Here is a 15986-nt window from a genome sequence, read left to right on the forward strand (position 1 = left end):
CAGGACAGATCTCATCCACTCCTGTGGCCTTACCACCGAGGAGCTTGCCAACCACCTTGGTAACTTCAGCAGGGTGATGGACGAGTCTACCTATGAGTCCCCAATCTTTGCTTCCTCCTCGGAAGACGGTGGGATTGAGGAGATCCTGAAAGTATTCTTTCCACCACCCAATAACATCTCCAGTTGAGCTCTCCCCCTGCACTGTAAACAGTGTTGGTGAAACACTGCTTCCCCCTCCTGAGGCGTTGGATGTTTTGTCAAAACTTCTTGGCGCCAACCAATTGTCCTCCTCCACGGCCTCTCCGAACTCCTCCCAGCACCGAATTTTTGCCTCTGCGACTGCAAGGACTGCTTGGCTTACCTGCTTCAAGAGTCCAGAGGCCAGTAAGGCCTGATAGGGATATGAGAGAAACTCTCCCGGAGGTGTGAGTTGAAGACCCTGCTAACAGAGGGTTCCACCAGATGTTTCCAACAGATCCTCACAATATGCCTGGGTCTGCCAGGTCTATCCGGCTTCCTCCTCTGCCAGCTGATCCAACTCACAACCAGGTGGTGATCGGTTGTCAGATCTGCCCCTCTCTTCATCCAAGTGTCCAAGACACGACAATATAGTCGACCATCGACCTCCGACCTAGAGGTGTCCTGGTGCCATGCGCACTGATCGACATCCTTGCACTCGAACTGTGACTAGCACAGAAGTCCAATAACAAAACTCCACTCAGGTTCAGATCGGAGAGGCCGTTCTTCCCGATCACTCCTCTCCAGGTGTCACTGGTGTTGCCCACATGGGCATTGAAGTCCCCAGTAGAACAATGGAGTCCCCGGTTGGTGCACTGTTCTAGTACCCCTCCCAGGGACTCCAAGAAGGCTGGGCACTCTGCACTGCTGTTTGGCCCGAAGCCCGGCCGGACCACGTGGGCAAAGACCCAGCCACCAGGTGCTCGCAATCGAGCCCCAACCCCAGGCCTGGCTCCGTGGTGGGGCCCCGGCCACGGCATACTGGGCGATGTTACGGTCCTCGATGAAATGAATAAAATTCCCCAGTATACTGTAGTGCAGTAGTTTCCCCTCGGTGATGTATTCAGGACATTCCTGGTTCAGAACAGCTGATTCTGAGACCTCTGTACAATCTGTAGAAGACCCTGTGATCCTGTCCCACCTGAACTCATCTGTCTCACACTGAGAGTAGCTGCATTAAAACACAGGATCACTGTTTGCACTGATGAAGGATGAACAGCAGGTGGTGCTGTCCTGAGAACATGTCCAGAGCTTTGGATTAAGAAGGTCTTACCTCTGGTCTTCAGGAGGAGCTTCTCTAAAGTTTGGAGGATAGCCTTTGGAGTGGTCACTTTTCAGAAACACAGAGCTGGGAGCAGGTTTAGGTCTGGGTTTAGACCTGGGGCCAGGTCTAGGTGGCTCCATGTTGTAGGACCTGGAATCAGAAGAAGAGTCCATTTGAACAGAACATATAGAGAGATATTTAGAAGCTCTGCTCTCAAGCTCTTCGGGGACAAGCTCTGATGGTCAGGAGGACTCCACTAAAACTAATTATACTGTGGTAAGTAGAAAATAAGTTTTAGTTTACGTTATGTTTCTAAGTAGAAACCTATCAGTTACTGACTAATCTTCTGGGGTCCACAACATAATTAAACTTACATTAAACTTAACTGATGCTTTTCAGGTATCTGTTCTAGGACAATCTGTCATCGTTATGAGCAAAAAACAAAAACATGACTTTGTACATTTATTTCATGAACAAAAGCAGACACACATTTTATTTGTACAATTTTTGGCCCCTTTTTTTTTCCTTCTTGGCGCTCTCTCTGTGCACAGTAGAGGAAAATTGTCCAGTAAAATTGCAGAGTGTAATGTGAGAGATTATCCCTGTGCCATCCCTCCAGTTTCTTGTATTTTACATATACAGCAAATGAGGCAACAGGCAAGATTTATCCACGTCTGTGTGAAAAGCATGATGCTGCTGTCTCTGTGCTCCCACAAGAGTCTGACTGCAGCCACTCTGAGCTGTCTACAACAATATTGTGATGTCTCATGAACCTCACCTATTCTCAGCTCAGAGAGAGTGTACTGTCAGGGCTAGTCCACAGGGGGCAGTGTAGAGCCAGTGGAGCTCATGTGTTCTGCAGTAGTTCAAACTTATGTTGGTGTAAATCTAACCTACGATGGCGCAGAACTGCTGTTCCTAAATAAAATGAGCAGTATCACGACGTGATACTATCATGAAATTATGTGATAGTTTCATGTTAAAACAAGATACAAATTTACCATGAAATTATGTGATAATAATTATCTTTGTAAAACATGCAACATTGGAAACAATGGAGGAACTATCCACTTTTGCACATTTGAATGACTATGCTACTGGTGTTGGCATGACTTTTAGTAGTAATAGTAGTATTGTCTCTAGGAATAGGACTACTGCTCGTGCAAAATGACAAGGCCGTATCACCAATGGTAAAATGAGCCCATGAGGGAGCACTGAAATGACCCTGTCAGTGCTGTAAGACACATGGGGACCTCCACATTCAAGTCTGTGACTGAGTGAACTGAGCTCAGAGGTATGGAGATGATTGACTCGAGTCACCCTCTTTACGCACAGCAGATGGACGTACGTGCCCATAGTCTACAGCTGTGCACACAGCAAGAAGCATCTCTCTGTCCTTGACCAAAGCGTACACCTTCAGTCAATGAATCACACCTTTAATAGCACCTACTGAAGCAGCCTCTGTACCTTCCTGTTGATCCAGGATCTGGCTGATACTCTTTTGCTGTCATTGTTTCGCAGTAATCTATCCCCCCTGAGTAAAGGTGCCCAGTGGCAGGAGTAGGATGTATAAACTGCAAATCCTACAATAGATGTTACATTTGGATGAATTGTGTAAATCAAAATTAGGCTGATTTCATGTTGGTCCATGTTTTTCCTACTGGGGCAGCCCAGCTACAGTCTTACCTCTGCTCTTTAGGGGGAGCGTCGCTGAAGTTTGGAACAAGGTCTTTGGAGTGGTCACTATTCAGAGACACAGAGCTGGGAGCAGGTTTAGGTCTGGGTTTAGACCCGGGGCCAGGTCCAGGTGGCTCCATGTTGTAGGAGCTGGAATCAGAAGAAGAGTCCATTTGAACAGAACATACAGAGATGTGTCCTGTTTAGAAGCTCTGTTCTCCAGATGTGGAGTCACTGTGAAATGTGTCTATGCCCTGCACCCAGAGGTCTGATGGGTCTGTGTCTCCCTCTGCTGGACACATGACCACATAAGGTTTAACTGGGTGTGACTGTTTCAAATGTTCTACTTCCTCAATAGTGTGGGTTAGGATTACTCCATTGGACCAGGACAACATAGATCCAAACAGATCTAAAGTAGGACTAAACTATTTCAATGCAAATACTTAACCTTGTATCACCCAAAATCAACCATGTTTAAAAGAGGCCCACACCAGGCCCTTTTACTAGAGTACAAATACTGTTTCCACCTCTGTAGTTCAAGATTAGGTTAAAACCAGGACTAAATGGATCAAAACAGAACCAAACCAGGAATTAACTAGTTCTGGGGAAATATTTGACCTGGTCTTAACTGAAACCAACCATGTATAAAATAGATCAACATCAGGATCAATCAGAGGACTAAAGTTAGAATAAACTCAAACAATTCACTGCTTCGATATTTGACATGTTAATTATGAGAAATACTCACTGTGTCAACTTCTCAAACACTTTTCAACAGCACATCTCTCAAACACTTTCAGTTTCAGTTGTGTGGCGGCTGTGGTCCTGCCTCTCACTGACAGTGACACTGAGCTCCAACAGAGGGCGCCACTCTCCAGGTCTCTGAGACAGCAGATAAATGTCTGAACAATTTTACTGGAGAAATTGAAGGGAATTTTTTCTTTTTTTCTTTTTTTATTTGAACACGGAAATCACAGAAACTGGAACACAACCCAGAGAGCAAATAATTTACACAAACAGCATCCTTTGAAATAAGTGTAAATGAAATAACTGCACATCTTATAGCTTATTTTGTCCAAAGTTTACAAAAAGGTTCATTTTAAAATTCAGTCCAAATGTTTTTTTGTTTTTTTTCTTTTTCTATTTTTTCAGATCTCAATTATAATTTCAGTCCAGTCCTTGATTGTTGGTGCAGTTTGCACCATATATTTTTCCATACTGGCCTCTTTTCTGCTCCGAAGATATCCATCTATTGTTTCCATGGCAGGAGTTTTGGGACCAAATACACCATTTTGAAGTCAAGTGGGGAGTATTGAAAACAGCTTGCAGTGCTTTGTTAATGTCAGTCCAGTGTTTATGAATCACAAGACAGTCCCAAAACATGATTGTGGTGGGCCACTAGGCAGATACAGTTTCTCCAGCACCCAGTGTTTCTCTGTGAATAGGTGGAACTTTTACAGGTGGTTCTGTGGTCCTCCATTGGGACATACATATATATGTTTTCTCATTCTTCATCTGTCTTTTCTCTTTTCTTTTGTTGTATTTTGTAAAGTTGGACACAAAGTTTTCTGCTTTGTTGTACAAATCTTGAGATTGTTTTGTCCCACTCATCAAATAATTGGTTGTGGACAAAATTAAAAGAGTCTGGAATAGATAAAGAAATATGAGCAGAACAGTCATTTTTATAGTTTAAATCCTTTGACTTGGACTTCAGTTTGGAATAAAAGGGAATTTTTCAAGGTCTTTCTTTATTGTGCAAAAACAGAGATTGGTTTGTTTCAGGGGCTGTGTGTCAAACATTAAATGCGTTTAAAGAGAAAACAAGTGTAACTTACTCAAGATGGAGCCAAAGTTCAAGGACATATCTGATTTATGCTTCAGATGTGCTACTTAATGCACATGACTTCACCACTAAAGGGAATTCCCACAGATTTACTTGTTTTGGGAGGAAGTCACAGATCTTGTACAACAGACCTCTCCAGTTACAACAGACCTGGAGCCTAAACTGTTTCTACTAGGCAAGTTACCACAGAACAACAACTGGAATCAAAAGGAGAAGCAAAAAGAGTGATTGAGACACTGGAAAGACACTTGAAGACCCAGGAAAAGTGAAATGAACAATGAATGAATAACAACTCTCCCACTGGAAAGACTCACATATACAACTAGAAATCAAATACAAATGTGTTCTTATATTTGGGGACCATTCTTATTTTTCACAGGAAAGACAGACTCAACAAGTTCAACAAAGCAATAATGTAAATGTAAAGTGAATAATGTGTTGGTATAAAGTCATTTAGTGTGTGTGTTATGTCCATGTTTGGATGTGTGGAGAACCCCGGGTGTATCTGCACATCTATGCAGTGTTAATATGATCATGATCGTTACTTGATTTATATGTTATTATTATGATTTTATTTTGGTTATTTTTCTGTCTTTATTTATCATCATTATTTTATTTCAATGCTGTCAATCAAACCTGTTGCTGAGGGAGCGACCTCGGGGAAAGAAGGCAGCTAATTTGTCTTTTATTAATGTTCATATCTTGCGTTACGGACACAATCACAGGAGAAAAATACCAGAATCATACTGCGTGGGTCAATACAAAATTTTTAATACCAAAATAATGAGCCTGAAAGCAGCAGTTAAAAAAGAGGGGCCACAGTTTTCGAATGTAAAGTGAAGTGGAGCCAGAGTTGATGGAGCCGGAAACGTGCCCAAGATCACTTCCTATTTGGAACGTGGCGGCTAGCAGGTTAGCTATGTCTATTTATATAAACAGTCTATGGACAAAACCAGGACCAGTGCATCATGGGCCATATCCAGGATCTGGTTTCTGAAGTTTTCCTTTTATTACATTCTTATCTCTTCATCACTGTTTTTTCTTGTTAAAACAGACCTATTGCCATAATCTGATGTTTTTTTTAGGTTAAAGTATTTGTTGAATCTTCACTTCTTTATAAAAATTTTCTCTCATTGAGTCTGAGGTTCTTTCCACCATGTCAAAATGAGACACTTCAGTCCGTGCAACACTAAAGCAGTAAACTCTCCTCCATCATCTGAGGCTCAGTTCAATGCAGTGTGTATTTCAATGGCCACAATTCTCAACAGTTTCCTCACAGAGCTTCAGAAAATGGTTGAAAGTTAAACCGCCAAAAGGGATGGAGTCGTACAGTCAGGAAGAGGATTTTAAACTGGACAGGAAGCCAGTGAAGGGACTGCTGCAGATTTGTGATTCTATCTGTTACCAAAGTGGAAAAAGTCAGTTTTACAGGCTCAAGTGATCAAACGTGAGCAGCCTCAGTGCGCTCGGGGCTGGTAGATGCGACAAAATGGCTGCTGTTCGAGCATTGAAAAATAGTTCAATATTAGTTTGAAGGAAACTCTCTAATGCTCAGTCTGATCACACTCTGTATATTTTTAACTGAAGAAATATTTGACTCATTTAACACATTTTCTCTATTTTCTGTTGCACATTTCCACTGTTATTTGAAAGTGGATAAAAAAAATAAATTATATATATATATATATATATATATATATATAATGTATATAGTTTTTCTGCATATTTTTGTGAATTGTTCTCTAATTTTAAATTCATTTGAGACAGACACATGTAAGACAGGCTCATAAATTTATTTTTATTTGCATTTTTACTGACTTAGAACAGATAGATGGACAGGATCATTATATCATAAAAGTCACATATGTCCACCAGGGGGCGGTCTACTGAGATCATCACAGACACAGAGTCACCTTCAAACATCACTCCAAACCCAGGAAACAGAGGCTCAGTGAAGGAGGAGCTGCAGTTGTGGAGGTGGAACATTTCTCCATACAAACTGACCTCAAAGAAAGACAAAGATCTAGCCTCAGAGTCCAGGAACACAGACACTCGACCTGAGGAACGGAAGGGGGAGGAGGAGGCGGAGGAGGACAAGGAGAACAAGGAGGAGGACAGATCTGTGTGTCTGTTATTGTGATAGAAAGAGTAACTTTCAAAAGAGACTTTCAGACTCCAGGACTGATCATTGCCTCCAAACTCACACTCCTCTGTCTCTCCTCTCCGTCTGATTCCTTTGTAACTCACTGCTATTTCAGCACAACCGCTCCACTGCACCTCCCAGTAACAGCGCCCCCTCAGGCCAGTGCAGCTCAGGACCTGATAGTCGTCTGTAAATCTGTCCTCATGATCTGGATACTGCTGCTCCTCTCTCACACAGGTCACTGTCTTCAGTCTGCTGGTGGCACTCTTCAGTCCCGAACACAGCAGCTCCACTCCTGAGTCCTGGAGGTTGTTGTGACTGAGATCCAGGTGTGTGAGACTGGAGGAGCTGAGGACTGAGGCCAGAGGAAACAGATCATAGCCAGCAGCTGTTCCTCAGATGGATAAATCTTCCACCTAATGTACCCGGGTCATAGTACTTTCTGTGAGCCTAAAACACCTGTAGACTTTTGTCACTGTGAAGTCCAGTCTGGTGTGGTCTGTTCCTCAGATGGACAGTAACAAAGTTCTTACTGTCCTGCAGGCGCTGAGCCAGCTGCTCCTGGTCCATCCTCCTCAGGAAGTCCAGGGTGATGTTCAGAACCGCCTCTCTGCTGCTCTGCTCCTCCTCCTCACTCTCAGAGCATTCTGGGTAATCTGAGGCCAGGAGCCTGTGGAGCCTCTGCAGCTGCTCTTTGACAAAAGTCAGGACGTCCTCCTCCAGACGCTGAGTACCTAAGGGGCACCCACCTGCATGAAATAGTATTTCATGCAGATGGGGATGGATAGAATTAAAATTGTTGAAATGCAGGTTTCCTTGTGATACAGTGAGTTCAATCGTCCAGTGAGTAAAAGAAATTATCAGGTTCATAATTTGTGCTGCACTCGTGGGGTACTCACCCTGAATATGGCATCCAGCTGCTCCTTTGGGCCTGGCTCCCTGCCAAACAATAAATTCATCATCATTTATTTATTCCAGACTCATGGTCCATAAAAGAACACAATAAAACAGGAGACAACAGTAAACAGGCTAGAATGAGTTTAGCCTTAGGTCTGCTGAGGTCTAAAATCTGTGGGTACTGTTGGTAAAATATGTTAGAAAGGTTTATCTGAGGGGTGTGGCCGAGCTGTCCATGGAGTAACACGTGTGTTTGTGAGCTCCTGCTAATACCGACTAAAATTGTTATTTTCCGCGCGCTGAGTCACAATTTTTGTACATTTTTTCGCATTGAACTTCAAAGCAGCTTAAGTCGACTACAGTATGGCTGGAAAAAGTAAGATTAAGACCCGTAATATTATTCAAACGCAACTGAAACCTAGCTTACAGGCTGCGGCTAACCCGTCAGATGCACCGCTAGCTATAGCCGACCTTGAGCCCGCCTCAACACCACCTGTTGAATCAGATCCCGTCTCGGACACCGCTGCACTTAAACTCAAGCTCCTGGCAACGCTAAAAGATGAAATTGCAGATATCATTAAGAAAGAGCCCGTTTGGGCTGATCTACAGGCATTGCAAGCGCAGCTAACGGCTAATAAAGCTGCTACTGAAAACGTAGCTTGGGCCCGGGCTGCATTTAACGACGTGAGGCGGCAACTTCGGGACATTGACGGTGTTCGTTATGGTCTGTTCTACCCTGCTCGCCTTCGCATCACCTACAAGGACGTCTAGAAGGAGTTTGTTTCTGCAGAGGAGGCCAGACAATGTGTAAAAACTTTGACTCCGCGGTAAACTGTTGGGTGATCATCCGGCCTCCTGTTCCACTCTATAGTGTAAACCATTACGGGTCTTTTTTATTTTTATTATTATTATTGTTATTATTATTATTACTATTACTTTGTTACTTCTGTCACTTTTGTTATTAATGCTTAGATACATATGTTAATATAATTATCGTATGTGTTGATATTTTGCTTACAGATCGCTGACTTTCAGCTGTATTATTGTGTTTTGTGACTACTGGAAGTATAGTATTATAGTCTAATATTGATCACTGCGCGTACTGTTATTTAGACTTCAATTTGGTAGGAGTCACTTTTTTTCTTTTTCTTCTGTCTTAATATCCTTCCATCTTCATGAGAATAGTTTATTGGTCCACATCTCTGAGTTGTTCACATATTGTGGGCTTTTTTTTCTCTTATTGTGCATAACACTGCTGTCTCCACTGTTCTGATGTTTTATGGGAACTTTGGGTGTCATTTATGTTCAGGGACAGGAAAGGCTGTTAGCTTCAACAGCTTCGCTCCAGATTGGCTGTTTGGTTGCTATGATACTGGCGTTTAGAATCCACATATGGATATTGGCTCCAAATTGGCCCCTGTAATTGCTAGAGCCTCGATGAGCTTCGTTTGATTGGAGCTGAACACTCTGGGTGATGTTACACTCACTTAGTCCACTTGTATGATCTAAATACAGTTGTGAGTAAGCTAATGATGAAAGAACACCATAGTAACACGATTAAAAGCTCATAAAAGTTGATTCTGCATAGTATGTCCCCTTTATATTTGAGTATCACAATCATTATATTCTACAGGATGACCCCACCCTGTTCAGAGGCCTGTGGAGTGACTGTGGGTGGCCCTGACAGTGCAGTCTGAAACAGAGCTATGCTGTGATTACACACAAAGGTGTATTTATACAGACCTGCCTGACCTCTGAAGGCTCTGCTGTCTCTGCTGCTGTCTCTGCTGCTGTCTCTGCTGCTGTCTCTGCTGCTGTCTCTGCTGCTGTCTCTGCTGCTGTCTCTGCTGCTGTCTCTGCTGCTGTCTCTGCTGCTGTCTCTGCTGCTGTCTCTGCGCTGTATATTTTTACATGGGATGGTTTTGGATTACCATGAGACGATGCCAGTCACTCTGCCCACAAAAGTCAAACTCCAGGCTGCCTGATTAAAAGCATGTTCTCCTCCTCTCCACAAAACAATAACAATTCTCTCTGACCTTTGACCTGCTTATGCAACCTTTATATTGGGTTCAATGACTTCATGTTGTAGTAATAAAGTTTAAAATAAATCCTCAAACGTTCTGGGAGTCAGTGGAGGGAGTACAGAATCGGGGTGATGTGACTATGTTTGCGAGTGTTTGTCAGAAGTCGGGCTGCAGCGTTTTGAACTAATTGCAAGCGTTGGAGAGTGTATTGATGTACTCCAATATAAAGAGCATTACAATAGTCAATCCTGGAACTAATAAAAGCATGCATGGCCTTTTCCATGTCAGCTTGACAAAGAAATGGTTTGACTTTTGCCAGGAGACGAAGCTGAAAAAAAACTGGCTTTAACTACACCGTCAACATGTTTATCAAACTGCAAAAACTCATCAAATTTAACCCCCAGGTTTCTGACAACATGTTGGAGAGAAAAACCAAGATCAGGAACTACATCAAAAAAATTTGAACCAAACACTATACATTCTGTTTTGCTTTCATTTAAATGCAAAAAGTTCTGTGAAAGCCAGTGTTTAATGTCTGGCACTATGAACAGACTGAAGTGCATTGGAACAATTTGAAGTCAATACTTGATTCCTATTTGGAATGTGGTGGCTAGCAGGTTAGCTATGTCCATTTATATATACAGTCTATGGACAAAACCGGGACCAGTGCACCATGTGCCATATATTGTCCATGGTGCAAGTGATCAAACGTGAGCAGCCTCAGCGTGCTCAGGGCTGTTAGTTGGGAAAAACTGGTTGCTGTTCGAGCATTGAAGTACACAGGACGATTTGATCCATTTGAAGGAAACTCTCTAATGCTCAGTCTGATCACATTCTGTATATTTTTAAGTGAAGAAACATTAGACTCATTTAGCACATTTTTCCTTCCTTTATTTTCTGTTCCCCCGTTTGTTTGTGGATAAAAAAAAAGAAAAAAAAGAAAGGAATGTTTATATAGTTTTTTTTTTTTACTTTTTTTTTGGGTTAATTGTTCTATAATGTTAAAGCCATTAAGGACAGACTCATATATCTATTTTGTATTTAGATTTTTACTGATTTAGGACAGATGGATGCGCAGAATTGTTAGATCATACAGGAGTCACTTATGTCCACCAGGGGGCACTCTACTCAAATCCACCACAGACACAGAGGAACTTTTCTTCAACTCTCCAAACCCAGGAAACAGAAGCTCAGTGAAGCAGGAGCTGAAGGTGTGGAGGTGGAACAGTTCTCCATCTGAGCGGACCTCATAGAAGGACAGAGATCCAGCTTCAGAATCCAGGAACACAGAAACTCGACCTGATCGAGGTAAGGAAAAGGAGATGCAGGAGGAGGAGGGTTTCATGCATCTGTTGTTGTGGCAGAAATGATAATGTCCATAATACACTGTGAGACTCCAGGACTGATCATTGTTTTCCCGCCCTCCTAGTGAGAGACTATTCAAGCCACCTGCTCCCAATATGCTTTTTAATTCTTAGGCCTATTTTAGCTAGTAACTCAACTTTTAGCTTTTATTTGCAATAAAATTCAACTTCTACCTTTAAACTTAAAATTTTGTTATAATATACTTTTCCAAATTTAATCTTCTTTTAGCTAGATTACACGATGGTTATGATTAGCCAAATAAAAATAAATGACGGCACCTTTTAATTTAGTTAAATGAAGATTTAAACTGTCAGAAAAATGTCTTCCTTGTGCGTAAATTATCTCTGGATTTTAGGCAGAGGGATTGTACTTTTATTCTCAAATTTTTTCACAAACTGCCACTGAACTGATGGGAAAATTATGATACATATCTAACACAGGTACTATCCTCCAGACCAAGTATCATGTGAAATGCATTATGGGAAACATACTGAGCCGAGTACGGACGAGTCTCCTCCGATGCGTCCCGGTAAAACAGGCGGGGCACTCATCAGGGTGCTTCCTGTGACTTTGAGTTGGAGCAGGATTTGGGTCACAGAGGATGATGTTTCACAGGTCCACAGGCGCACAAGTCTGAGCCCAGATCCACTCTAGGCTAGGTCCAGTCTCTGGTGCCCCCTTTGGCCCTGACCTGAAACAACAGGACAAAGCGAATCCACAGGTCACATACCCATGACAAAACCAGACCTACAGAAGGGCAAGAAAATATTTAGTCAGCCACCAATTGTGCAAGTTCTCCCACTTAAAAAGATGAGAGAGGCCTGTAATTTTCATCATAGTTTCACTTCAACTATGAGAGACAGAATGAGGGGAAAGAATCCAGGAAATCACACTGTAGGATTTTTACTGCATTAATTTGTTCATTTCTTGGTAAAATAAGTATTTGGTCACCTTAAAACAAGCAAAATTTATGACTCTCACAGACCTGTGACTTCTTCTTTAAGAGGCTCTTCTGTCCTCCACTCGTTCCCTGTATTAATGGCACCTGTTTGAACTTGTTATCAGTATAAAAGACACCTGTCCACAACCTCAAACAGTCAGACTCCAAACTCCACTATGGCCAAGACCAAAGAGCTGTTAAAGGAACCACAAACAAAACTGTAGACCTACACCAGGCCCCGAAGACTCAATCTGCAATAGGTGCAGCTTGGTGTGAAGAAATCAACTGTGGGAGCAATTATTAGAAAATGGAAGACATACAAGACCAATGATCATCTCCCTCGATCTGGGGCTCCACGCAAGATCTCACCTCGTGGGGTCGAAACGATCACAAGAATGGTGAGCAAAGATCACAGAACCACACAGAGGGACCTAGTGAATGACCTGCACAGAGCTGAGACCAAAGTAACAAAGGCTACCATCAGTAGCACACTACGCCTCCAGGAACTCAAATCCTGCAGCGCCAGACATGTCGACCTGCTTAACCCCTTAGAATTCTGGGTCATTTTGGTGAAATTGCCTTTGTTCTGATCTCTCCAAATTAAAATGATAATGACTTCATCCTCCAGCATCTGGACTCCCCGGGAACCTACGCCAGGATCCTGTTTGTGAACTTCAGCTCTGCGTTCAACACCATCCTCCCTGCTCTGCTCCAGGACAAGCTCGCTCAGCTCAACGTGCCTGACTCCACCTGCAGGTGGATCACTGACTTCTTGAGGGACAGGAGGCAGTGCATGTGGCTAGAGAAGAATGACTTGGACTTTTGGACTATCAGCACAGGAGCTCCACAGGGCTGTGTACTTTCTCCCCTGCTCTTCTCCCTGTACACCAACTGCTGCACCTCCAACCATGACTCCGTCAAACTGGTTAAGTCTGCGGATGACACCACCCTCATCGGACTCATCTCGGACGGCGATGAGTCTGCCTACAGGAGGGAGGTGGACCGGCTGGTGTCCTGGTGCAGCAGCAACAACCTGGAGCTCAACGCCCAGAAGACAGTGGAGATGATCGTGGACTTCAAGAAAGTCACAGCCCCCCTGCCTCCCCTCACCCTGACGGACTCCCCCATCACCACTGTGGACTCTTTCCGCTTCCTGGGCACCTGCATCACCCAGGATCTCAAGTGGGAGCCGACCATCAGCTCCCTCATCAAGAAAGCCCAGCAGAGGATGTTCCACCTGCGGCAGCTGAGGAAACGCAAGCTGCCAGTCCAGATGATGGTGCAGTTTTACACTTCCATCATTGAGTCCATCCTCACCTCCTCCATCACTGTGTGGTTCGCTGGGGCCACTGCCAGGGACAGACAGAGACTGCAGCGCATTGTGCGCTCTGCTGAGAAGGTGATTGGCTGCAGCCTTCCATCGCTACAGGACCTGTACGTCTCCAGGACGAGCAGGCCGTATAGCAGCTGACACCTCTCACCCTGGACATGGACTATTTGAGCCACTTCCCTCTGGCAGGAGGCTACGGTCCATTGGGACCAGAACCTCTCGTCATAAGAACAGTTTCTTCCCCTCTGCTGTTTGTCTCATGAACACTTTATAATATCTGCACTAACTGCACACTTTAAAATACCGGTTACTTTAAGAAGTCATGTTTGCACTGTTGTTCTGATGCTGCTGTTGTATATATTTTATTTTTAAGCATATCTTTTTAACTTTGTGCATGCCCTTATTTGTATTTGTATTTGTATTTATTCAGTGTGTTTTATGTTGCACTTTATCACCACAGCAAGTTCCTAATTTGTGAACTGTGTTCACAAACGATGGCAATAAAAGTTTTCTGATTCTGATTTTGAATGCCTCTCTTATTTGTTCAAGCAGATTATCTAACCTGTGTGTTAGATCGGCACTGACAGCCGCTACTGGCCTGGGTGGGTTGTCATTATTTGTAGGATTAAAATGCTGTCTTACTCTACCATAGTCAACTCCCATCTTACATCTTAACACACTTTCAGCTTCAAGTCCATTCAGATGATATAATTGTACTAGCCTTTTCATTTGTTCACAGAATTCATTCAGTCTTTCTTTGTAGCCTGGGACGCCATCTACACCTTTTATAATGTCTTCTTTCGTCCACGTCCTATAGACATACATTGTTGGCCTATTGTTTCCCGCCACACCATTTGCAGGATTAAATGCTGGATTTGAAACTTCAGTCATTGGACATAATTGAATCTGTTGGTAACCAGTGCTGGGAATAACGGAGTTACATAATAACGGCGTTACTAACTGCGTTACTTTTTCACTAACGGAGTAATCTAACTAATTACTTTTCCCAGCGTCCTAACGCCGTTACCGTTACTGACTATAAAATATGGCGCGTTACATTTAATTCAGTTCACTCTTCTCTTCATCAGAGTCTCTCAGACGAGGAGCTGCAACGCGGCTCGGGGTGAGATAAAAGGTTTGTTTGAGATGAGGCGGGCGCAGATACTATCGCCGTCGATCGGTGCGCGGTGCATGCTGGTTAGTTTTGTGTCCAAGATGCCACCGACTTGCGCTGACATAACCTGTGCACCGGTAACGGGAAGTTTTTGAGCAAGGCGAGCGCAGCAGCTCTCCACCGCCAGCGGCCGCCTGCATGGACTACAAATGCTTAATGCATGATGGGAAATGATGTCCTGTCCACACGTGCATCGACAGATGATTGGATAGATAGATAAATAAAGGAATAGATACGTGTTAGAGGGATTGTGTGAATCTTTTAATGAATGTTAAAGAGTTGGATAAAGTTCAATTTATGTTGAAATGAGAGTGATTAATATTTGAATACTGGGCAGAGAATTACAGTGTGTGGCCAGAAAAGCTTAAAGGTTTTGTCTTATTTTACATGGTTTACATTTGAATGCCTTAGTTTTGCAATACAATGATTTTTTTTTCAGTATTATACTGAAGAAAATATTTGAAGTACAGTTGTCTGAAATTGTGTGACATGTTTATTTGCACTTCAAATAACATTTTTTTATATTTTTTTTATTTTTGATACATTCTATAATTTACTTGTAAACAAATACAATATAGTGTCAATCTGTTAAAGTGAAATAAATGTTAAAGGTTCACATCTGTTGTGTTTTTATCGTTTTAACATAATAAGTAACGGCATAGTTACTTTGCCTAGTAACTAGTTACTTCTCCCAAAAAGTAACTGAGTTAGTAACTATAACTAATTACATTTTTGAAGTAAGATGCCCAACACTGTTGGTAACCATCATCCTCAGGCTCCTCTTTTATGCCTGAATTTTGTCTGGCGGATCGCCGAGTGGGCAAGAATTGTAACAGAGTTTCTCCCATATTTTTACCCCAATCGTACCAACCTGACATTTTAGATCGGGTTTGGTCTGCTACGGGTGTAGTTTCAAGTGTAGGAGCCATAGCTCCAGCTAAATCTTCATGTGGATAAAGGTTTTCTATTGGTTGTGGAGGAATTGTTATTGGAGTATATTGAGGAGATTGGTATTTAAGTATTCTTAGGTGGGGCTATAGGAGTTGCAGGTGGGTTTTGGACTCTAACTAGTCTGTCCTCTTGTTGTTGTTGCCCATTCTGATTTTCCTGGTTTCTCCTACAACCTCCTATAATATTATCTTCTTCTCTCACGTAAGCAACTATCCCTTCAGATATATCTCTTTCTTGCTTTTTCTTAATCTGTTCATGTCTCAGTTTAGCCTCTGTTAACCATATCCTCTTCATGTTTGGCTTTGAGATTTTTCTTAGTTTTATTATGTAAAGGTTCTTTCTTATTTAAAACTGAGAGAT

General features: G+C 42.7%; 2 protein-coding genes across 4 annotated transcripts in view; one reads left to right on the top strand and one right to left on the bottom strand.

Moving 5' to 3' along the window:
- LOC129456150 (NACHT, LRR and PYD domains-containing protein 3-like) overlaps positions 1–15986 on the top strand; it is a 108281-nt gene that overhangs the window by 13164 nt on the left and 79131 nt on the right. The window lies entirely within an intron of this gene.
- LOC117385158 (uncharacterized) lies at positions 1219–3750 on the bottom strand. 2 transcript variants are annotated; one of them, XM_033982433.2, is made up of 3 exons: positions 3708–3750; positions 2969–3109; positions 1219–1432 (listed from the first exon to the last, which is right to left on the bottom strand). In XM_033982433.2, the coding sequence occupies exons 2-3, from the start codon at positions 3097–3099 to the stop codon at positions 1288–1290; spliced, it is 276 nt and encodes a 91-aa protein (XP_033838324.1). In that variant the 5' UTR covers positions 3100–3109; positions 3708–3750; the 3' UTR covers positions 1219–1287. The 2 variants fall into 2 exon arrangements, with proteins under 2 accessions (XP_033838324.1, XP_055084659.1); XM_055228684.1 differs by lacking the exon at positions 3708–3750 and having other exon boundaries at positions 2969–3286.

The sequence above is a fragment of the Periophthalmus magnuspinnatus genome, chromosome 17 (genome assembly GCF_009829125.3).
Source record: "Periophthalmus magnuspinnatus isolate fPerMag1 chromosome 17, fPerMag1.2.pri, whole genome shotgun sequence".
NCBI lineage: Eukaryota > Metazoa > Chordata > Actinopteri > Gobiiformes > Gobiidae > Periophthalmus > Periophthalmus magnuspinnatus.